This window comes from Balaenoptera ricei, chromosome X (genome assembly GCF_028023285.1).
Source record: "Balaenoptera ricei isolate mBalRic1 chromosome X, mBalRic1.hap2, whole genome shotgun sequence".
Taxonomy (NCBI): Eukaryota; Metazoa; Chordata; class Mammalia; order Artiodactyla; family Balaenopteridae; genus Balaenoptera; species Balaenoptera ricei.
In genome coordinates, this window is record NC_082660.1 from 59,799,482 (window position 1) to 59,824,753 (window position 25,272).

Here is a 25,272-nt window from a genome sequence, read left to right on the forward strand (position 1 = left end):
CTAAGTCCTAACTGAATCACCTTCAGATCTTGTCCAAAACCGTAAATGGGGAAAGGAGGTTAGCACCTTGCCTAAGGCCCCCTGGGCCCATCAGTAAGTGGGTATCCAGTCCTTGAGGTCCCTTAGCTCTGCTCAGCTTCAGAATAGAGACAGGATCCTTCATGTGTGTTGCTTATGATTAAAGGCCTCCTACTTCCCACTTTCCTACCGCACCTCTTCTGCCACCCCACCTCTATAGCTTCCATGGCTCCCCAGAAACTCCTCTGTAACCCATGTCACTCGGAAAGAGATTTTCTTGTCTCTTTTGCAATTTCATGAAGACTAGCTAGCAAGTTTAGGTTCAGATTTTGCTTCCATGGGAGGAGAGATAGATGGAGAAAACAATAGAAAGGGGTTTGGAGATGTGGAATGATTTCTCACCTATGTAGTGAGCCCTACAAAAATATTGGAATGTTCTCTACTCAGAAACCCTATTGATATAGGGGTAAAAGATTTGATTTGAGTCCAACATTTGTTGACTCTGTGATCTTGGGAAAATGACATGTCCTCCGTGAGCCTTAGTTTTCTCACTTTTAAAATTGGGATAATGATGACCACCAGAGAAATTCTAAGGATTACGTGAGATAAGGCAACTAGAAGTTTTCTTACATAGTGCCAGACTTTCAAAAAAAGTGAACCAAGCACTCTCGACAATGCCCCTTAACGTGTGAATGAGAAATCAGCTCCACGTCAAATTTCAGCATGTTTCCAGGGGTCCCATGATTTCACTGTAGAAATGCAAGTATGAATTAAATAACTCACCTGTTGCTATTTACATGGATAGTTTGATAGTAATTATTTTTAGACATGTGACATATTTCAGACATAATTCAGACTGTAATAGTTTTGCAGCTTTGCAGATGTATTCATTCCCAGTTACCAAAGACCTAAAAGGAATTAGCTAGAGCTATGAGGGGTAGCACAAAGGTAGACAACACAGGGCTCCCTGGGACCTGTCCCTTGGTTAGAGGGAACTCTGGATTATAGGCATTTGTATTCATATAGTCTAGTGTCAGGGAAGAAGAGCTGGAGGTGAGTAGCTTTCACTCATTCATTTTTTTAACACACATGTATTGTATGAGGCCCTATGTGGGCCCAGAGATGAGTATGAGATGGCCCTGTCCTCAGGGAGCTTCTAGTCTGGTGGATGTGCCCTCCAAGGTCAGCTACAGTTTTACACTATACAGGGTATTTAAGTTCAGCAGAAGCAGTGTGATGAGACAAGGGAGAGAAAAATCTACAGGCATAGCTTCTCATACCCAAGGACAACCCTGACCAAGGCTGGCACAGTTTGAGGGAACTGTTCCCATGAGCAGGTCTGGAAGCTTTATCAACAACAACAAAAAAATAATGATGGGGCTTTCCCGGTGGTGCAGTGGTTGAGAATCTGCCTGCCAATGCAGGGGACACGGGTTTGAGCCCTGGTCTGGGAAGATACCACATGCCGCGGAGCAACTAGGCCCGTGAGCCACAACGACTTAGCCTGCGCGTCTGGAGCCTGTGCTCCGCAACAAGAGAGGCCGCGATAGTGAGAGGCCCGCGCACCGCGATGAAGAGTGGCCCCCGCTTGCCGCAACTGGAGAAAGCCCTCGCACAGAAACGAAGACCCAACACAGCCAAAAAAATAAATTAAAAATAATAATAATAATAATGATAATAATGATGATGATAGTTATAGCAGCTAATATTTACTGAACATTTTCTGTGTTAGACGCTACACTAAGTGCTTACTTAATCTTCACAACAATGTTATGAGATAGTAGATACTGTTACTACCCTTATTTTACATATGGGGAAACTGAGGCTCAAGGACTAAGGGAACAGGAAGGGAACTAATTCATCTCAGTTCAACAAACATTCAGCATCTTATATGCCAGGACTGTGCTAAGTGCTAGGGAGAGAGAGATGAGTAAAACACACTCTCAGTCCAGAGGGAGCAAACCAATAAGTGCACAGTGAGGCTAATATATTCCAGGCCTTCTGCTTGATGCTGCGAACTCAGTGATGAATGATACACAGTCCTTCTTGCAAAGATCTCAAAGTTTATTGGGGGATATCAATGTGGAAACAAAAATTATATACTGCTGTGAGAAGTGTCATAAGAGAGATAAGTGCAAAATGGGACAGAGATTGTGCAGCAAATGATTGGTTTAAATCAAAGGCCAAAAGAAGCAATGTTACTAAGAATAATAGAAAAACTGATTGATTTAAATCAACCCCCCCCCAAATAAAAAGCAGTGTTATCTAATGTTATTCAGGCTTGGTCAGTTATTTTCCATTTTTCATTCTATCCCTAAAATGGATGATCAGTATTATTTCCCATGGAAGGATGATGAAATACTATCAAACTATACTATTAAACTATCCCTTTATCCCATCGCATGCCCACACTTTCCCCTTCCTCACCTTTACTCAGGCTACATCCCTCTACCTCAAATGCTTTTTAAGTCCCACCTTTCTTCAAGGCCTCACTCAAGTGCCCACTCCTCCATGAAGCCTCCACCCCATCAAAAGTCATTCTACCCTCTCCTGTACTCCCACAGCACTTCATGGGTCCCTCTCTTGTGGTTCTTACCACTCCCTGCTTTATCTTTCAGTGATGTACTTACACATCTTTTTTCCTCTACTAGACTGAGCTCCTTAGTGGAAGATTCACTTTGCTGAAACCATGATTTTATTTTAAATTCATTGGAATTCTCTTCTGGATTGTATTGGTGCCTAGTGGGCCTTACCCTTCAATCTTAAGCATGTGAAATTACATAACCTATCTGGAGATTTACACATTCTACTATTAGCTTTTAATAAAGCCCACTACCTTAATATAACAATGACTAAAATGTATCTTCATTTCTTTTAGGTCTTGCCCTCAGTCATACATAATTATAGTCTTATTATTTCCCCTCAGGCCTCTGTTGTTGGATGTTTAGATTGTTTACACGTACTTAGGTTGCATTCATGTACATTACTTTTACTCTTTTTCTTTTAAAAATTTCCTTAGGACCCATTTCCACCAGTGGAAATACTCGATCAAAAGCAGAGGTTGGGGATGAGCGCATGTGATGTGCAGAACTTTAGGAATGGTAGGTGCATTCAAGGAATTGGAGGGAGACAGATGACTGAATAGACAGCCAAAATAAAGTGTTATGATTTAAGAATTTACAAAAAGTGCCTCTGTTTGAAAGTATCTTGCCACACATGATCTGTCACAGGGTCTGAAACTCGCCATATGTAGGACTGTTTTGGAAGACTTCTTCCTGGGACACATTCAGCCATTATCAAGAAATGCTGTTGGGACATAGGTTGTCAGTATGTTTCTTGGCAGGATTCTGGAGGATAGGAACACCAGCCTCATAAATTTTGAAAGGGATAAGGGATTCAGGACAAGTTCTGAACATAAGGTGCTTATCTAGAATAGGAAACTTTATAGATAGAGCATCAAAGTGGCAAGCTTTCAGGAGCCAGGGGTCAAATTAAGGCATTGAGCATTCAGTAGGATGAAAGGACAGAAGGGGAAGAGGGAAGCAGAGGAGGAGTTATGGAGAGAGATGAACAGGTTTCACCTACTTAACAGGACTTGGAATTGTGGGTTTGTGTTGGGTTTGTGAGATCACTTTATACTAGGGAGAGATGACTGAGTTCTGGGCAACCAATAGGTGACTTTAGATAGAATTGTAGGGGTCAAGGCCTAAGGGGATGCCCAAGTCCAAGCCAGCTTCTGTGGACATCAGAAAACCATGAGGCATTTGGATATCAGAAACCTATCAGGGGCAGAAGAACTCAGGGCAGCATGGCAGACTCAGCACATACAAGTAGGTGCACACCAGTCATCTCACAGGATTAAGACTACTGATGCAGGATAGAGGCCAGCTGCCACTGCCCTCTGTGATGGGCAGATCTTTAGGTGTGGGAGGCACATTCGAGGAATTGGAAGGAAGTTTTTACCTATTGGTTGAATTCACTGACATGTTTTGGGGGTTGTAGCTTTCAGATACTCAGGCTTTCTTGTTCAGGTGGAGACTGCAAGATCTACTGCAGAACTGTATATTCTATGTGGGGGAAAAAAACAGGTCTCCTGAGTTAGAATAGAACATAGAACCCTGCAGGGTTAAGGATAGAGGTGTTCTGTAAGAAGTCAGACAGCATTTCCCAGTTCTGTCCCCCAGAATTTCTTGTCCCCCTTGGGACTCAATTTCTCTTACTTTGGTTCGTAGTGTTCTTCCACTCTTCACCTTGAGTGTAAATATAGATCGCATTCCTTAGGTTCCCAGAACACAATAGGGATGACTTCTTATTCACCAAAATGCACATTAGTAAATACTAAGGGAGAACAAATGGGAAATCCAGTATAGAAAATAAAAGTAGGATTCTATTCCTTGGTATCCCAGATTAAACAATAAAGAACGCTAAGTTCTTTATTGTTTAATCTGGGATACCAAGGAATTCTTAAACAATAAGAATTAGATGCCTTCCTGTGGCTCTTTTTTAGTCATGTCAACGTGGCCCAGTCTTCACTTGGTAACCCTTCTTCCTTGTTTGTTAACCCATCCTCTATGCTCCTATGGGGTCCTACGGAAATGACAAAAATTTACACACATATCCAGTAAGAGGAAGGTCACTTGTTAATAGCAAACCCTTTTATGATGCTGTAAGCATTTGACACCCATGTTGCTAGGAACACCTGTGAGTAACCTGACCCCTCTTTGGAGCAGAATGTGATTGGTGTATTGCTTCAAGGAGACCCTCACTGTTCTGGGAAATATAACTCCAAAGTTTGCTGACTATTACCAGGGAATATGTACAGAGAATAGAGCCTGCAGGTAAGCCATCTTCTGATTAGCTTCAGGCATGTTTAAAGCAGCTAGGATGTGGTAGATTTAGCCTTTAGGAAATTCACTTGACCTCTCTAAGCCTCAGTTTCTTCACCTATAAAATGGAGATAATATAGTGGTTGGAAAAGCTAAAGGAAACGATGCTTGTGAATACACTGTGTAAATTACAAAGTATCCTATGAGTAGTAGTTTCTAGAGGATCTCCTTACCATCATTCAGGACAATCATGCCTATGTTATATAAATACTTGCCTCTGGCCACCCTGGAAACCCTCTGCAAAGAGTTGTCTATAGGAGAAACAGTTTAATATGCAAATTACTCCTTCATTTGCATGTTTTCTATATACACAGCTTATTAACATGAGGTACATCTTCTCCAATCTGCAGTCACACTAGAACGATTACCTCTTTGAAATACCTTTCAGAGATCCTCAAAAATGAATTTTATTCCTCCAAAAATAGTCTATCGCAAAGATAACCTCCAAATTGATTGACAATATGTCCAACTACTTTTGCAAGATATAGGGCTAGGCAGATAATTTTATTTATAGAGATAATTAGTGTCTTCCTGCAAGTGAGCAGTAGCCAGAAAATGGACAAGAGAGGCATGAGGAGTGCCTTCCTATTACAGCTCAGCTTTGGGTCTTACCTGCACGGTTACTAAAAGCCTGTGCAGATAAGTTGCAGTGTTTATGGCAAAAGCAAAACTTGCTCTAAGAGCAAGCCCTTATTTCATTGCTTAGTGTTTTATTCCCCATCAGACATGACTTTGATCTGGCATTTGGCAGCAGGGCAGGTTCCTAAGCTGCTGTATACAAATTGGGGAGGAGCGGTGATATTATTGGAATGAATTTATTTGTTGTAAGTTATAAATACATGGGCTTTTTCAATTTCATCACCCTCAAAACTTTATCTGTTTTCCCCAACGGAGCCGTCTCTCAGCCTTTAATATGCTTGCTTTGAGCTCATGAGCATTGCTGCCTGGCTAACACAGGAACCTTGAGAAATTGCTTCCAAGGTCCTTTTCTTTGTTTTCTCTTGATGCCCAAGCTACCAGGGTCAGTAGTGACTGTGGTGGACTGGCAGTGAGGTGGCAACAAACTGAGCTTTGTCCTCTGGCTTCCCTTGACCCCTTCTATTCATCATCCAAGAGGCTCCAGGCCAGCATTCCACAGAGCAGCCTCACCAAACTCACTAAGACTGAAGAGGAACCAGGATTTCAAATAACCATTATGGAAGGAAGGAATGAGACTTAACATTTATAAAAAAACTACAGTGATCTTTGTTGATTCTTTTCACTCCAGAAAGATAACTACTCTTTTTAGGAAACCTTCAAACCCTAATGATCTTCTAGGACCTGGACTGCTTTCTTAAGAAGCACATTACAGGGAGATGTCTTGGCCAACAAAATATTAAGAGACCAATCATTCATTCACTCATGCATTCAACTAATGTAAATTGATAATTTTTTTATGTGCCAGACACGGGAATGACAAAAAGGAGTAAGTTTTATCCTTGTCTCCTTCACAATCTAATAAAGACAGCTATTCTTTCATTTTATAATGATCTGTCACTTTTCATACACTGCTGGATATCTTTACATGGTAATGACACAAAGGAATGACTGAAAAGCCGAGACAGGGGCAGGAGGACTGAGTGTGTATCTAACCACTCTCAAGGCTCCATTTTGAAATACTGGGGTTGCAGTTTCAAAGGACTATTTTGAAATTTCACCCCATGGCACTGCAGGTAATAGAATCTTGCTGTCACTGGAGGCAAGAACATGGGTGATAATGACATGAATGAGATGAGAAATTGGGAATAGTTAAAGTGTTCATTTTATTTTAGAGAAGAGTATACTTTATGCATGCATCATGGCAGAGTAAACCACTACTAGGAAAAAGAAAGCTAGCATGTGACCCTAGGCAAGTCACGGAAGCTCTCTGGACTTGTGCTTCTGCATCTGCAAAGCTGTTAATGGTATTTGCTCTTTCTACTTCATGGGTATGTTGTGAGATGATGTATAGGAAGGGATTTGCTAATGTTACCACAGCTTACAAATGTATGAAATTGATTTTAGGACCTTATAAAAGTAGACCTGCCTTCATCAATGATTTGGAGTGTCTTTAAAGACTTCTGCATGCTTTTAAATTAGATCATTTGGGCTACAACTTACAAGGCAGTCTTGATTTTCTTTTCTGACTCCTATTATTGGCACCAAAAGGCATGCTAGGATTTTTTTAAAGATATAATTCACGTGCCACAATATTCACCCTTTTTAAGTGTGCAATTTCATGGTTTTTAATATGTTCAAGAAATCATGCAAACGTCACCACTGTCTAATTCCAGAACATTTTCATCATCTCAAAAAGATACTTACTCCCAATTTCCTCTCCTCTCAGACCCTGGCAACTACTAATTTACTTTCTGTCTCTGTGGATTTGTCAATAACGGACATTTTATCTAAATGGAACAATACAATATGTGATGTTTGTAGCTGGATCCTTTCATTTAGCATAATGTTTTCAAGGTTAAACCATGTTTTAATATGTATTAGTATTTTATATTTTCTGACTGAATAATCATTGCTGGGTTATATGGTAACTCTATGTTTAACTTTTTGAGGGACCAAGGTTTTTTTATTTGTTTGTTTATTTGTTTTTTATAGAGACTCCATCATTTTACATTTCCATCAGCAGTGTATGAGGGTTTGAATTTCTCTACATCCTTGCCAACGTGTAATTATGTTACATTAGTAGTAGTAGTAGTAGTACTCTTATACCCATCCTAGCGGGTATGAAGTGGTATTTTGTTGTGGTTTTGATTAGTGTTTAGCTAATGGCTAATGATGTTATGCATCTTTTCACGTGGTTGTTGGGCATTTGTGTATCTTCTATAGACAAATAACTATTCACATCCTTTCCCATGTTTTGACTGGATTATTTCTTTTTTACTACGAACTTGTAAGTGTTCTTTATGAGTTCTAGATACAAGTCTCTTATCAGATATGTAATTTGCAAACATTTTCTCCCATTCTGTAAAGTCGTCTTTTCATTTTTGATGGTGTCTATTAAAGAACAAAATCTTTAATTTTGATGAAGTCCAGTTTATCTGTTTTTTCCTCTTATTGCTTGTGTTTTGGTGTTGTATCTAAAACTTCATGTCTAATCCAAGGTCACAAACATTTACACCTATGCTTTCTTCAGAGAATTTTGTAGTTTTAACTGTTACATTCGGGTCTGTGATCCATTTGGAGTTGATTTTTATTTTATATGATGTGAGGTGAGAGTCCAGCTTCATTCTTTTGCATGTAGATATCTTGCTGTCCCAGCATTATTTTTTGAAAGGAGTATTCTTTCTTAATAGAGTCGTCTTAGTATCCTTGTTGAAAAACTATTAATCATAAATATATGAGCTTATATCTGAACTCTCAGTTCTATTCCCCTGAACTATATATCTTTTCTTATGAAACCAGCACACCATCTTGATGACTGTAGCTTCCTAATAAGGTTTGAAATTGGGAACTGTGAGTCCTCCAAATTTATCCTTCATTTTCAAGATGATTTTGGCTATTCTAGGACACTTGCATTTTCATATAAATTTTTGAAAAACATCATCAATTTCAGAAAAAATGACAGCTGGGTTTTTGATAGAGATTACGCTGAATCTGTAGATCAATGTGGGGAGTTTTGTCATGTTAACAATATTAAGTCTTCAAATTCATGAACACAAGATGTCTTTCCCTTTATTTAGTTGTTCTTTAATTTCTTTCAGTTATGTTTTGTTGTCTTCAATGTACAAGATTCACAGTTCTTTTGTTAAATTTATTCCTAAATACTTTATTCTTTTTGACACTTTTGTAAATGGAGTTGTTTTCTTAATTTTACTTTGGATTACTCACTGCTAGTCTAGAAATGCAATTAATATGTGTATATTGATCTATTATACTGCATCCTTGCTGAATTCATTTATTAACTCTAATAGTTAGTTTGCATATTTTTTAGAATTTTCTTCATATAAGATAATGCGATCTGTGAATAGAGATAGTTTTCCATCTTCTTTTCCAATCTGTATGCCTTTTATTTCTTTTTCTTGTCTAATTGCCCTGGCTAGAACATCCAGTACAATGTTGAATAGAAGTGGTGAGAGCAGACATCCTTGTCTTGTTCCCAATCTTAGGCAGAAAGCTTTCAGTCTTTCACCATTAAGTATGGTGTTAGCTGTGGGTTTTTCATAGATACCCATTATCAAGTTGACAAAGTTTCCTTCTAGTCCTGGTTTGTTGAAGTATTTTTATCAAATGCTTTTTCTGTGTCTATTCAGATCACATGTGGTTTTTGTCTTTAATTCTGTTAAAATGTTATATTGCATTGATTGATTTTTGTTTGTTGAACCAACCTTACATTCTGGGGTGAATTTCACTTGGTTATGGGGAACAATCCTTTTTATATATTGCTTTTTGGTTTGCTAGTATTTTGTTCAGATATTACCTCGATATTCATAAGAAAATGGATCTGTAGTTTTCTTCTTGTACTATCTTTGTCTTGTTTTGTTACCAGGGTAATAATACCTTCATAAAATCAATTGGAAAGTGTCCCTCATCTTTTTCTTTTTCGGAAGTATTTGTGAAGAATTGGTATTAGTTCTTTAAACATTTGGTAGAATTCAGTAATAAAGCCATGAGTCCCTGGGCTTTTCTTTGTGGGAATTTATTATTTTTATTACTATAATTAGTCTTATTACTAATTCAGTATCTTTATTTGTTATAGGTCTATTCTGAATTTATATTTATTTTTGAGTCAGTTATGGTAGTTTGTATCTTTCTAGTAATTTTCATTTCATCTGTGTTAATTTGTTGGTAGATAATTGTTTGTAGTATTCCTAAATAATCTTTTTTATTTCTGTAAGATTTCATGCAATAAATAATCTTTATTTCAGTAGTATTATCTCTTCTTTCATTCCTGATTTTCATAATTTGGGTCCTGTTTTTTTTTTTTTTTTTCTCTTGGTCAATCTGTTAACAGGTTGTCAGTTTGTTGATCTTTCCAAAGACCCAAGATTTGGTTTTGTTCATTTTCTCCTTTATTTTCTATTGTCTATTTCATTTATTTATGTCCTATTTTTTAAATTATTTCTCCTTCTGCTTTCTTCTTTTTTTAGTTTACTCTCATTTTTCTAGTGTCTTAAGATAGAAGGTTATGTTACTTAGATCTTTCTCAATAGCTGTAAATAATGTAAAGGTAAGCAGTTAGAACTATAAATTTCCTTCTAAGCACTGCTTTTATTGAATTCCAAAAGTTTTGGCATGTTGTCTTTTCATTTCAATTTATCTGACGGTATTTTCTTATTTCCCTTGTGATTTCTTCTTTGAACAATTGATTATTTAGGCTGCATTGTTTAACTTTCACATATTTGTGAATTTCTCAAACTTTCTGGTTGCTAATTTCATTCTATTTTGATAAGACAACATCCTTTGTACAGTCCATTTAGACTTATTGAGACTTGTTTCATGGCCTTAAGTAGGTTCTCTCCTGGAGGATGTTCCATGTGCACTTAAGAATGTGCATTATGGTGTTTTGGGGGTGGAGCATTCTATACATGTTTGTTAAGTCTAATTTTTATAGTGTTGTTCATGATTTCCCTTTTCTTATCTTCTGCTTACTTGTTTTATCCTTTATTGAAAGTAGGGTCTTTAAATTTCTATTATTGTTTAATCACCTATTCTACCAGTTTTTACTTTATGTTTTTTGGGCTCTGTTATTAGATGCATATATTTATAATTGTATGTCTTCCTAATGGATTCAACTTTTTACCATTATAACATGTCCATCTTTGTCTCTAGTCACAGTTTTTGTCTTGATGCCTATTTCGTCTGATAATAATATACCCACTCCAGCTCTCCTTTGGCTGCTCTTTGCGTGGAATATCTTTTTCCATTCTTTTACTTTCAAAGAGTTTGTCTCTGAATCTAAGGTGTCTCTTGTAGACAGAATATAGTTGTATCTCGTGGTTTTTTTCCAATTCATTCCTCAAATCTCTGTCTTTTAATAGCAGTGTTTAATCCAATTACACTTAATTACTTAGGCAGGATTTACACCTGTCAAACCTCATGGTTTGCTGTTGCTGCTGTTTGTTCTTCTTCTAGTTGTTTACTTGTTTAGTGACTTAAAAAAACAAACAAACTAATTCTAGATGCCTGGGAATATGTTGGAGCTTTTCGAAACCTCCATTGGACATCTCATTTCTCCACCTCTTTTTTAAGCTTTTTGGTTAGCTCATTGTTTGCCACAATTGTTACCACCAACTCAGCCAGCCTTGATGTTCAACATTTGTCTCTCGTTACTTTCTACAAACTCCCCCAGGGAAAAAGCTATTCACACTGGGCAAACTCTGAGTCAGGTTAAATAAACATAGCCTTGAAAATGGAGTCTTTCAGGGAACCCCCAGACGGTCAAATAGTGACAGTTCTCTGAAAGGGGGGCTTTAAAGGAGTCCCAGCCCCATTCTGCCTCCTCCAGTGATTACCAGGCTGCTAGTTTTCACCATCATTGCAGACTGTTGGTTTTCATGGTTACTATGGAGCTGGGAGGGGATGATGGGCAATAGGGCAAGTTTAAATGTCATAAAGCTTTGAATAAGTCCTCCTCAGATTGCTACAAGCATTTGGTTAATTTCTAGAGTTCTGAAAATGTTTACTCTGACCATCTTTTGGCCAGTTTTCTAATTTATTTAATGGAGGAGAGAATTTTAGGAGTTCCTCACTTCATCATTTACTCTGACATTACTCCAGTCTAAAGTGTTTTGATCGAGCACTCCTCAACCTTTAAAAAAGTGAATATCTACAGTGTCCAGGAAAAAAAAGACCCTGAAAGTTAATTGGATTTTCAGGATCCTTCTGCTGTTCCTGAGGTCACTTATCCCAATGTTGTTTTTCGTTTGACAAGCAAGAAGAAAGATGTTTTTTTGCATGTGATATAAACACATAAGCCAGACCATGTTTCCCCTCTACTCAGAATTCTCCAGTGTATCCCCATCTTACTTATTATAAGAGTATTTGACCTATAAGTTAATGACCTATAAGATCACAAATGATCTCTTCTGCTGTTGCCTCTCAGACCCCGTTTACCACATTTCCCCCACTGTAGCTGCACTGCCTTCTTTGCCAATTCTCAAACATGATAAGTATTCTCCCACATTAGGGACCTACATCAACTGCTCCCTCGGCCATTAATGCTCTTCCCTGAGATAATTGTGTGGCACACTTTCTCACTTCCTTCAAGTTTTGGACAAGTGTCACCTCAAAGAAACCTGCCTTCACCACTCAAGTTAAAATCATTTTCACTCAGCACTCCCCATTCCCCTTACCATGCTTTTTGTACATAGTACTTGTTGCTTTCTAACATACAATTTAATTTCCTAATTTATTATGTGTATTGTTTATTTTCTGCTTCCTTCCCTCTTTCACTTCCCCACACACATTAAAATGGATGTTAGTCAAGATAGGAACTTGTGATTATTTGTTCATTGATATATCCCTAGCATCTAGAACACTGTTTGGCATAGAGTAAATATTTAATAGACATTCAATTAATTAATATTGAATTTAATAGATATTCAATTAATTAATTCTGCCTAGATTTATCTTAATATTTTATCTGTTACATGGGCATGTGTTTAGTATGGATTCTGGTATTTAGTAGGTGTATAGTCATTTTTCACTGAATGGCACAATGAATACTATGCTCCATTTCTAACCCTTTATTTTTCCAGTATTGTCAGGTAAATGAAATGTTCCACCTAAATGAACTTTCCCATATAACTGATCTCCATGAAGTCTAGGTTTTAACATTTTTATATATCTCTTCATGGAATGGGTACAATGGTTTTCACGCCTTCTGGAACACAGCAGAGTGACTATAATTTAGCATTTTTGTTGGATTTTGAAAAACTATGGAAAAAATAATAGGAATAAGAGAATACCCTGCGTGGCAAAGATTTAATCTCTTACTTAGCTGTATGAGCTTGGGCAATTCTGTTAACCATTCTCAGCTTCAGTTTCATCATTTGTAAAATGATAATAATAACTTCCCTGAATAGCTCATATATTGCTGTGAGGTTCAAACAAGATAATGCATGGGAATACTATCTGTAAGTTGTAAAGCTACCAACAAATGCAAGGTAGAGTTGATACAAATGTTTATGATTTAGGAAGATGCTGAATACATATGAACTGATTCCTACTGTTGAGTGTTTAGGGAACAGAGAAGGGTTACACTCAATGTGAGAACAGCTAAACCTGAATAACATCAGATCTACCTGTCATTAGTTGAAAATAATTTTAGATTCCTGATGTTTTAGTGTGAGCATCTTTCATCACTGGAATTTTGTAAGTCTCCTTGCCCTAGATTATTAAGAATTATCAACGTTTTACATGTTTTGGAGCCAAAGATGACTCCCGTGTTTCCCAGGAATATCTCTGGTGCCCTTGGTGCTGAAAATGTACTCCAAAATGCAAAGATGCTCAGATACTTAGGGAACCCTGGGACAGTGAAAAAAGAACAGAAAGTTAGAGTCGTTTGTCAGCTCATGCTCCTCAAGTTGGCCAGGGTGGGGTTTTTTTGTTTGTTTTGTAATTGTTGTTTGGTTTTGGTTTGTTTTTCATTAAGGAAAGCCTAGCAACATGTACCTTTGAGTTCTTCTGACTTTCCAAATCACAAATGGAAAGGAATAATGTATTCATTTTTCTTGGGTCCTGCATTATAGAGGAATTTTAAGATTAATGAGAGACTTCTCATTTTGTCAGTGACCATTATTTTTGTTTGTAATTCAGTTGATTTCAACATTTTCAGTGAGAGTTTTGTTGGGGAACTGAAGTATTGGGTTGACAAAAAGGTTCGTTCAGTTTTTCCCATAAGATGGCTCTAGTAGCACTTAGTTGTCTTTAACTTCATTTGAAACAATTTTGTTAGATTGTATGTGACAGCTGTCATATCAATGTGCATTTTAAAAAAGACTTATCAAAATTGGTGAACTTTTGTGCAGCCATTTTAATATTGAAGATGGAAGAAAAAAGCAATATTTTCAGCACATTATGCTTTATTATTTCAAGAAAGGTAAAAATGCAACTGAAACGCAAAAAAAAAAAAAAAAAACAAGATTTGTGCAGTGTATGGAGAAGGTACTGTGACTGATCGAACGTGTCAAAAGTGGTTTGTGAAGTTTCGTGCTGGGGATTTCTTGCTGGACGGTGCTCCATCATCGGGTAGACCAGTTGAAGTTGATAGCGATTGAATTAATTAATTAACATTAATTAAGAAAATTCAATGTTATACCATGTGGGAGATAGCCAACATACTCAAAATATCCAAATCAAGCATTGAAAATCATTTGCACCAGCTTGATTATGTTCATCGCTTTGATGTTTGGGTTCCACATAAGTTAAGCGAAAAAAACCTATTGACCGTATTTCCACAAGTGATTGTCTACTGAAACGTAATGAAAACATGCCATTTTTAAAACAAATTGTGACGGGTGGTGAAAAGTGGACACTGTACAACAATGTGGAACAGAAGAGATCATGGGTCAAGCGAAATGAACCACCACCAACCACACCAAAGGCTGGCCTTCATCCATAGAAGGTGATGTTGTGTATATGGTGGGATTAGAAGGGAGTCCTCTATTTGAGTTCCCTTCGGAAAACCAAACTATTAATTCCAACAAGTACTACTCCCAATTAGACCAACTGAAAGCGGCACTCGACGAAAAGCGTCCAGAATTAGTCAACAGAAAATGTATAATCTTCCATCAGGATAATGCAAGACCGCATGTTTCTTTGATGACCAGGTAAAAGCTGTTACAGCTTGCCTGGGAAGTTCTGATCCATCCTCTGTATTCACCAGACATTGCACCTTCAGATTTCCATTTATTTCGGTTTTACAAAATTCTCTTAATGGAAAAAATTTCAATTCCCTGGAAGACTATAAAAGGTACCTGGAACAGTTCTTTGCTCAAAAATATAAAAAGTTTTGGGAAGATGGAATTATGAAATTACCTGAAAAATAGCAGAAGGTAAGGGAACAAAAGGGTGAATATGCTGTTCAATAAAGTTCTTGGTAAAAATGAAAAATGTGTCTTTTATTTTTACTTAAAAACCGAAGGCACTTTTTGGCCAACCCAATATATGGCAGGAAAAGACGTTATCTTTATGGCAAATGGATGGTATGGGTGGACCTTTCTTGATGGGTGTAGTCTCACCGCCTTCTTATTCTCTGATGGCTGGAAAGTAAAACCCAGGAGTGCTTTAAGTAAGCAGTCAGTATTCCTTCTAATACCCCACTAGCCTCCACATGTCATTTTTCTGGCCATGCCTGTTGGTCAGTTCTAGCAACTGGTCTTTCAGGTAGTAATCACTAAAATGCAGGCCAAAGTACAGGTTGGGGGAAGGAACAGTCAAACCCATTTGGCTGTCTTAAGGTAGTTGTAAAAAGAAAAAACTTTGTTTTTAGTAGAAAGGAAAAGAAAAAGTGTATGGAGTCAATGTGTTTGGTCAAGACTAATTGAATATCTTAGTTTTTGATGAGCAACAAGTCATTAATTTCACAGTTTGTTTGGTCCATCAATCTTGGTTCTTTCCAACCTCCATGCCTTTTCAAATACATCATTTCCTCTGCCTGGAATGCTCTACCTGTGCTTTGTTTACATAGCAAAATTCTGCGTTTCCATCAAGATTACTGCTGTGAAATGCAACTACTCTTAATTCTTTCATTTTAGGAGTTTAACTTAACATTTGCAAGCTGTTTGCATTTCTTTTACTATACAGCTTATTAGCATCCCATTATTTTGTCTTCTGATGATGTTATATAACAACTGTCACTCTCTTTTGCCCAATTAATTGTACATATTCTCCTAGGTCCTATTTTTTAAAAATTTACCCATTTACTCCTCTCTTTTTCTCTTTCTCTTGCAATATTTAGTGAATGCCTACGAGGACCAGACATTGTGTTAGTTGTTTTGCACACATTATTTCATTTATTTCATTTACATGTCCCAGCAGACCTATAAGTTATTATCTCTATTTTACAGTGCACTAAATTGAGGTCTAGAGAAGTCAAGTTACTTGCTCCAAAGTTCCAGCTAGTAAGCAGGGATTTTTGTGGAAATACAATGCCCTATTTTTTCCCTACTCTATTACACTGGCTCCTTTCTCTATAGTTTCAGTTGATTCCTCTATGAGTGTCCCATATCAATCTTTTGGTGCCTTTATGGGGGCTTTCCTAGAGTCCGAAAGGAATTTTGGCTTCTTAGTCTCAGGGTCCATCACAGTGTGACTCCCTAAGAGGAAGTAACTCAAAATAATCCTTGGAGAAGAGAGACTTGGAGAAGGTGGCTATGAAATAATTGGGATACAAGCTCACATCTTCCCTCCTGCAACCAGGAATGCTTCTACCCTCAGTAGGGGTGGCGGTGACACCACAGGTAATGTTGAGCCCAGTGAGGCAGCACTTGGTGGAGGGTGGTAATGGCTTCTTCAACTTTTCTTGAAGCTGTCACAGAGCTCGGTAGGTCCTTAGTGAGGCCCAGGATTGAGTTTTTCGTTCTATAAACCTTTTCTTTTCTTTTTCTTTTCTTCTCGTCTCTTCCTTTTTTTTCTCCTAGTCCTGCCTCCTCCCATCCCCCTTCTACTCCTCTTCCTCTTCCTCTTCTCCTTCTCCTTCTTCTTCATCCCTTCTTCCTCCTCTGCCCCTCCTTCTCCCCCCCCCCCACCTGCGTCATTAATCTTGTCAAGAAATATGTGTTTTGATAAGGTATACACTATAATCATCTTGATAAGTAGTTTTTGAATTTTTAGTAAATCAAATCAGAATAGACCTCAGAAAGGGAGCATAATGAGGGTATGTTTGAGCTGCAGATTAAATTTCAGTTTTCAAATTTGATCTTAGGTGACCTTTATTTTTAGAACTATATAGGAAGAAAAATCTGAGAAATTTTATTAAAGCTCTTTATTGTGGAGCACTTGATAAATAAATAACATTAAGTACAGTCCTTGAATGCTGCACAATAAAGATTTCAACAGTAACTTCAGCCTTGGTCAGCTCTTCCCGCATTCCACATGATTCCAGGAGAATGCACACCATTCAAACAGCTCTTGCTTACCAAGTAGCTAAAATTTGCCAGATGCTTGACATAATTTATTTTAAATGTCCATGGCTCTGCAAAAGTGGATGATATGATACCCATTTTACAAAGGAGGACACAGATTCAGAGGTTTATGCTGTTTGCCCAAGTTTATGCTATTTACCATAACTAGTAAGTGACATTGCTGGGACTCATAACCCAATCCCTCTGACTCCTAAGTTCTTGCTCCTGCCACCACACCATACTTCTTTGCCAATTAACAATTAGCTAAGAACAAGTAATAGAAATTTCACAGTCTATATTATAGTCTCTTAATCTCTGGGATGAATATTAATTTATTGAGAGATTACTGAATTCTCCTCCTCATGCTCCCCCATCATTTTCTCAACAGAAAGAAATGTCCTCACAGTGAGCCACTGTAGTCAAGCCATGACCTACACCTCCTTGCCTCATTCCATAACTCTCTCATCCTCTTTTGTATTCTTGCTATTTCATCTCCCATTAGATGCAAACTCCTAAAGGGCAAGAGCTATAATTTCTCTTTCTCCTCTACAGACTTCAGCACAGGGCTGGACCATTGGGTTTTCAGTAGGTATTTGTTAACTAACTTTTTTTTGTCAATAACAGAAGTACCTTCTCTGGCCCTATTAGAAAAGCAGCTTCCTTAATTGCACAGTATGGTGAACAGGAAACACACCTGTTGTGAATGGTGAATCAATAAATTGGAGACTAGGATGTGCTTGGGGACACCCTGTTTTGGTTTCCTCTCTGAAATATGGAGTTTAACCCCCTAGTTGTATAGATGGGGATAGTGAAGCCTAGAAAGTATAAATGATTTGTCTCAAGGCAACAGGGAAGCCTAGCAGAGCTGTGACTATTTTAAATCTATGTTTAAAGCAGACAATACATGCACATGGTACAAAAATTTTAAATCACAAAAGGTTAAAGAGTGAAAAATAATTCCAGCCCCCCATCCTTCAGGCATGCAGTTCTCTTCTTCAGAGGCATCCAATATTTATTAGTTTCTTGTGTGCCCTTGTATACATAGTATATTCATTTATAGACACATATAGAAAATATATCAATTTTTCCCCAGACAACTTGTGTTCTGTGCTGTTTTGCATATTTTTCCCACTTTACTATATATCTTAGAGATTGTTCCACTCGGTTTATACAGAACTGCTTCATTTTTAAATGGCTGAATTGTATGACTCCATCTATTGATGAGCATTTATGTTGTTTCCAGTGTTCTGCTATTATAAACAATGTTGCAGAGAATGTTCTTGTATATGTGTCATGTCACACATGTGCAAACATGTGCTGGGTCAAAGCATATGTACATTTCAATTTTGAAAGCTTTTGCCAAATTGTCCTCCACAAAGGTTGTAAGACTATGCAAAATTTGTATTTGACAAAATTTATAAATGAAATACTGTTAATTTTACAAAAGAATGATTGTCTTGACCTTACAGAACTGTTCAATACAGTGTTTCTTTAAATGATCAATCCCCACTGTACACTCAAATGAGAGCTCAGTTTAAAGAAATGTGACTTATACACTACTGTTCAGGAACACATCTATTGGGTAAAGCATGTGAAGATGGCAATATGTTTCTAAAATGCAATTGAGGCTACATAAACTGTGCTTCTAATCATATTACCAAACCCCAGAGGTGTGCTCAGGTGAAAGTGTGTGGAGAAAAGAACAAGGGGGTCAGACTCAACTAGAAGGAAGTAAAGCTACCACAAGGGCAGGACTGGTGTTGTGCCAATAAACTGGGTTTCTGCCTGCAAGGGGGCAGGGGGCAGCAGGAAGCCTTGATATTTGTACTGTTCACTAATTTCCATGATATAGATACTCTTATCAGGACCAATTTCAAGCTACCAGTATGACAGCACTGAATGAGAAATTGTGAGGATGCTCAGAATTGGTATTTATGAATCACTACAAACCAATTCCAGCACAATGCTGCACAGAACCTAAGGGTAGACAGCTGGAGAACATACAATTTGGGTCTGATCAAATGTCAGATGACCTTGGCAGAAGTGAGCTGCCTATTCTTCATAGTGTTTTCCTTGGTGAGGTTGGAGCCTGTACTTCTCCAAGATGGTCTTTCCAAATCCCATCTGAAGAACATTACCTGTTTGGTGCTCCCGACACTATTCATCTGAGTGGACTGAACCTCACTAGTCTCTCGAGAAGCAAAAAAAGCAAAGAGTTTTGTGAATTGTCAAGTGCTATTTCAATGTCAAACATTCATCCTGTTATTAACCTGATGTCAGCTGCAGAACTACATAAGCAGTCAACTCACCGGCAAGGTCCAACATCGGCAGTTCTCTCCCCTAGCTGCACATTAGAAACAATAGGGGAGTGTTAAAAAAAATCATAGTGCCCACCCTTACCCCCAGTCAATTGAATAAAAACTACGGGGAGTGAAACCAGGCATAAGTATTTTGTAAAAGCTCCCCAGGTGATTCTGACTTGCAGCCAAGGTTGAGAATTACTGCACTGCACTACCTGGTTCTACCATCGAATCACCTCTTCCTACCACCTCCCCTCCCTTATCATATGCCAGTCACACTGGCCACCTTGCTGTTCCAACAACACACCAAATTCACTCATGACTTTAAGGCTTTGTATTTGCTATTACTTCTCTTGAGAATTTTTCCCCCTGGCTCTTTGCATGTCTGGTGCTATTATTCAAGTTTCAGCGCAAAACCTCATCCTCAGATAATCTTTCCCCACTCTACCTAAATTAACTCTCCTATTCTATCACAGCACTCTGTGTTATTTCTTTCATTATATGTATCACCATCTGAAAATATCTAAATTATTATTTATCTCTCATTTATTACTTGTCTGTTTCCACCAAGATCACCCAACTTGAGGGCAAGGCCTTTGATTGTATTATTCACTGTTGTTTCCCTGGTTGCCTAGAATAGTGCTTGGAACATAGTAGGTATGCACTCAAAGATTGTCCTTTAACCATCAGAGGATAGTTATTAAACATCTTCTATGGTTGAATTCAATGATGTATTCAAATATTTCATTGTGTTAAGGTTTAAGCTGCATAGCATTGCATTCAAGGCTATTCATGACCTAGCCACCATCAAACTTGTCAGCCTCACCTTCTACTTGCTGTCCTCTTGAAGCAGGAGGTCTATATGAATTGCAGTAGCTAGGGAACGTGATCTGGAACTGAACACTGCAGGGTTTTCTTTAACAGAGAAGTGTATGTGTGTGTGTACTGGGGGCAGGAGGCAGAGGATGGAATGTTTGTGGCCAGGGCAGGGGCCAATGAAGAGAGTAGCATAGTCATAAGAAGGTTGCCCTTGGAGGGAAATAGAAGACAAGATAGACTCAGTAACATTATACATAACTCATCTAATGTACCTAATATTTTCCCTTTTACAAATCACTTGCACATGCATTCTATATTATTTGTTTTGTATAACTCTAGGATGGAGGTAATGCTATTATTTATATCCTCATTTTTTAGATGAGTAATCAAGGTTCATACTTGCCTGAGGCCATTTGGAGCTGGGATTTGACACCTGCTGTTCTGACTGCCAGTCTAGTACTCTTTACATTTCTATTTTGTGGAGCTTGGGCCAGATTGTGGAAAGTACAGAAAGCCAAGAAGAGGAGTGTGGGCTTGATTCCTGTCCCCCTCAGTAGAGCTAACTATAACATCAAAAGAATCAAAAATGATCATGGGTTTATAACCACTCCCAAGAAGCATTCCTGTTGAGCATTAGCTGAGGGCCCATCCATGGTACTGGGTTAACGGCCATCTGTGTTTCTGGGTAGGTGGGACAGGTGGGGGAATGGTGGCAGCCCTAGAATCACAGGGACTCAGCTACCTTATAAGTTCTTCTCACAAACGATGTACCCTTTGGCAGGGCACAGACTGTGTTGTTTAGAGTTGTCTAGCCTGTTCCACAGGCCAAAGAGCAGTATTCTAGGAGAAAAAAAAATACTAGGAATCAATAATGCTTAGGATTGCTTTTCATAGAAGAGAGCCCTTGGGTGATTAGGCCAGAGGTTCTAGGCTGCCTCAGCCCCAGAGAAAGTAATGTCCACGGGATACATGGCCCTAAACAGGCCTTGGTCTCCTTCCAGTCTATGTAGGTCACTCAGGGAAGAGGCACTTAGCTACTTCTTTCTGTAGGATACTGTCTTTGTTTTTCAGAGAAAGCCCTTAAAGTCAAGAGATTTGAGATTGGAAAAACAAGATAGGTATACAGACTGGCTTCAGCCCTCCTTGAGTCACACTCAAGGACTCTGAGACTCCCATCACAAATACTAATGTGAATAGAAGACTTCTGAACCTACCTTCCTTAGTCTGCTACTATTCTCTTAATGCCTAACATATTCCCTTCTAGTTATAGATCGGGGGAAAAAGATGAAGAGAGAAGTAGAGGAACTTCCCTGGTGGTCCAGTGGTAAAGAATCCGCCTTCCAATGCAGGGGACATGGGTTTGATCCCTGGACAGGGAACTAAGATCCCACATGCCACAGGGCAACTAAGCCCACGTGCCACAACTACTGAGCTCGCATGCCTCAATGAGAGAGCCCACCTGCCGCAAAGTACAGAGCCCACGCACCACAACTAGAGAGAGAAAACCCGCGCGCCACAAGTAGAGAGAAGCCCGTGCACCACAACAAAGAGCCCACACCGCGACGAAAGATCCCACGTGCCATAGCTATGACCCAACGCAGCCAAAAAAAAAAGAAAAAAAGAAAAAGAGAAGTAGAAATATGGGTCACATAGTGATTCAGTAAGAACACAGGGCTGGTCCTCAGGTCTTCCTCCTTCCTGCTCTATGATCTTTTACTATTCTGTGCTACCTCTTTGAAATATAGTGTCAGGGTCCATATGAGAAAAGATATCACATTGACAGAGACAAGCATCTATATCACAGGTCACACAGACCTGGCTTCTGATTCTGCTTCTGCCACTTATTAGCTGGTAACTGTAGGTGAGTCATTCAGCATCTCTGAGCCTTATTTTCCTCAACCCTAAAATAAGAATAGTAGCTACCTGGAAGAATTTTGACAAGAATTAAGTGAGTCAGCATCTTTAAAGGCACCTGGAATAGTACCCAAAGCACAGTGGGTTACCTCCTCTCTCCATTGCTTTCTATAGGAAAGTCAAGAATTACTCTTCCTTGACACTAGGAAGAGGCAATGGGTATATGTAGAAAATACAGGGCAAATAAGTCAGGAGAGAGGCAAATATTCAATAAAATATTTGCTTGGTTTTATAGTGGTTCAGTAGAAAGCATATGGTAGCCTGGATTGAAACTGGGCTATATTCTTTGGTCTCAATAGGCACTCTGTATCTCATGTTTCCTCATAAATTGAGGGTAACATTCTGTACCCTCCCTACTTTGAAGAAAGGCTCAGCAAGATAATGAATATGAAAATGATTTTGAAGTAATAAAGCAAATGTGCAAAGAACATTGTGGGCAGGAAACCTGAGTTTTAGTTCCATCACTGTCATTGATGCATTGTTTAACCTTGGTCAAGTCCACTCTGCTTTCTGGATCTTGATTTCCTCACCTGTAAAATAAGAGTGTTGGACTAGATGATCTCTGCAGAGGTCCTTGCCTCTTCTGATATTCAAGGAGTTTATTATTTAATAATAATAGATAAGATCTGCATAATGCTTTATGCTTTATGTTATTTTTACATCTATTATCTTAAGTGAGAATAGCACTGAACTGCTAGACTGGGGATAGGGAGACATGGATTCTTGTTGCTACTTTGACATTGACTCATGGTATGACCTTAAGCAAGTTTTTTCCATTCTCTGAGTCTAAGTTTCTTAATCTGTGAAATAGGAGATACTGAGGGTTGGACTAAGTCACGTAGGTCTCTAAACTTTTCCACAAAGCCCTGGGGAGTCCTATAGAGTTTCTCTAAGGTGTACCACAGTGATAAAGCTGCAGAGAAGGGGAGAAAAGGAGAGGTCTAGCAGAAGTTCTAAGTTTCATATGCCTGCTTCAGGCACATTAAGTTTAATTTTCATCTGTTACATTACATGAGGCCTCTATGTAATGTTTCATTAGTAACAAAGGTTCACCACAAAAGAATAAAATAACTTGAATGGATATTCTCTAAAGCCTTAAGTTTTAAAAGTGGGATTCAATAAAATATGTTGTTTGATAACACCACTGTTGTTTTTTGAATAAAATAGTATATTGTGAATATCCTTCCAAGTTAAAAAATAAGACACTGACTGCACAGTGTTCCTTTGCATGAATATAGAATAATTTATTTAATTATTCTCTTAATGTTGGACATTTAAATTTTTCCAATGCAGTCGTCCCTTGGTATCTGCTGGGGATTGGTTCCAGAAGCCCTGGTGGATGCCAAAATATGTGGATGCTCAAGTCCCTTATATAAAATGGCGTAGTCCACCTGAAACTGTAAAACTCTTAGAAGAAAACAAAGGCAGTACACTCTTTGATATCAGTCCTAGCAATCCTTTTTTGGATCTGTCTCCTCAGGCAAAAGCAACAAAAGCAAAAATAAACAAATGGGACTACATCAAACTAAAATACTTATGCATAGTGAAGGAAACCATTGACAAAACAAAAAGGCAACCTACAGAATGGGAGAAGATATTTACAAATGATATTTCAGATAAGAGGTTGATGTCCAAAATATAAAAAGAACTCACACAAGCCAACATCACAGAAAAAAAAAAAAAACCCGAACAACCAAAAAAATGAGCAGAGGACCTGAATAGACATTTTTCCGAAGAACACATACAGATGGCCAACAGGCACATGAAAAGGTGCTCAACATCACTAATTATCAGAGAAATGCAGATCACTAATTATCAGAGAAATGCAAATCAAAACCACAGTGAGATATCACCTCACACCTGTTAGAATGACTATCATCAAAAAGACAACAATGGAATATTACTCAGCCATAAATAGAAATGAAATTGAGTTATTTGTAGTGAGGTGGATGGACCTAGAGTCTGTCATACAGAGTGAAGTAAGTCAGAAAGAGAAAAACAAATACCGTATGCTAACACATGTATATGGAAGGTAAAAAAAAAAAAAAAAAACGGTACTGATGAACCTAGTGGCAGCACAGGAATAAAGACATAGACATAGAGAATGGACTTGAGGACACGGAGGGGAGGGGGAAGCTGGCGCGAAGTGAGAGTAGCATTGACATATATACACTACCAAATGTAAAATAGTTAGCTAGTGGGAAGCAGCAGCATAGCACAGGGAGATCAGCTCTGTGCTTTGTGACCACCTAGAGGGGTGGGATAAGGAGGGTGGGAGGGAGGATCAAGAGGGAGGGGATATGGGGATATATGTATGCATATGCCTGAAACACTTTGTTGTACAACAGAAACTAACACAGTACTGTGAAGCAACTATACTCCAATAAAGATCTATTAAAATGAAAACAAAAAACAAGTGTTGGAGAGGATGTGGAGAAAAGGGAACCCTCATGCACTCTTGGTGGGATTGTAAATTGGTGCAGCCATTATGGAAAACAGTATGGGTGGTCCTCAAAAAATTAAAAATAGAACTACCATATGATCCAGCAGTTCCACTTCTGGGCATTTATCTGAAGAAAATGAAAACACTAATTCAAAAAGATTATATGTATCCCTATGTTCATTGCAGCATCATTTACAATAGCCAAGATATGGAAGCAACCTAAGCGTCCATCAATAGAAGAATGGATAAAGAAGATGTGGTGTATATATACTATGGGTATTATACTAAGTGAATTAAGTGAGACAGAGAAAGGTAAATACCATATGATTTCACTTACATGTGGATTTTTAAAAACAAATGAAAAAACAAAACAGACTCATAAATTCAGAGAGCAAACTGGTAGTCACCAGAGGCGAGGAGGGTGAGGGGTTGGGAGAAATAGGTGAAGGGGATTAAGAGATAAAAGCTTCCAATTATAAAATAAGTCACAGGGCTCTGATGTACAGCAGAGGGAATATAATCAATAATATTGTAATAACTTTGTATGATGACAGATGGTTACTAGGCTTATCATGGTGATTAAATCCTAAAGGATATAAACGTCAAATCACTATGTTGTACAACTGAAACTAATATAATTCTGTATGTCACTATAGTGCAATGAAAAAGAGAAAATAACTATGAATAACAAACAAATAAATAAATAATAAAAATAAACTGGCATAATAGAATAAATACAGTTGAAATTTCGATCCATGGTTGGTTGAATCCACGGATGTGAAACACATGAC

At 38.2% G+C, this 25,272-nt stretch overlaps 1 protein-coding gene across 3 annotated transcripts in view; it reads left to right on the forward strand.

Moving 5' to 3' along the window:
• Positions 1-25,272, forward strand: part of AR (androgen receptor) — a 169,401-nt gene that overhangs the window by 107,680 nt on the left and 36,449 nt on the right. The window contains exon 2 of one of the 3 annotated variants that reach the window (XM_059910029.1): positions 14,617-14,632. The exons of the other annotated variants lie outside the window; for them this stretch is intronic. Coding sequence (XP_059766012.1) covers positions 14,617-14,632 — 16 coding nt within the window. The remainder of the gene's footprint in view (positions 1-14,616; positions 14,633-25,272) is intronic. 3 annotated transcript variants of the gene reach the window in all.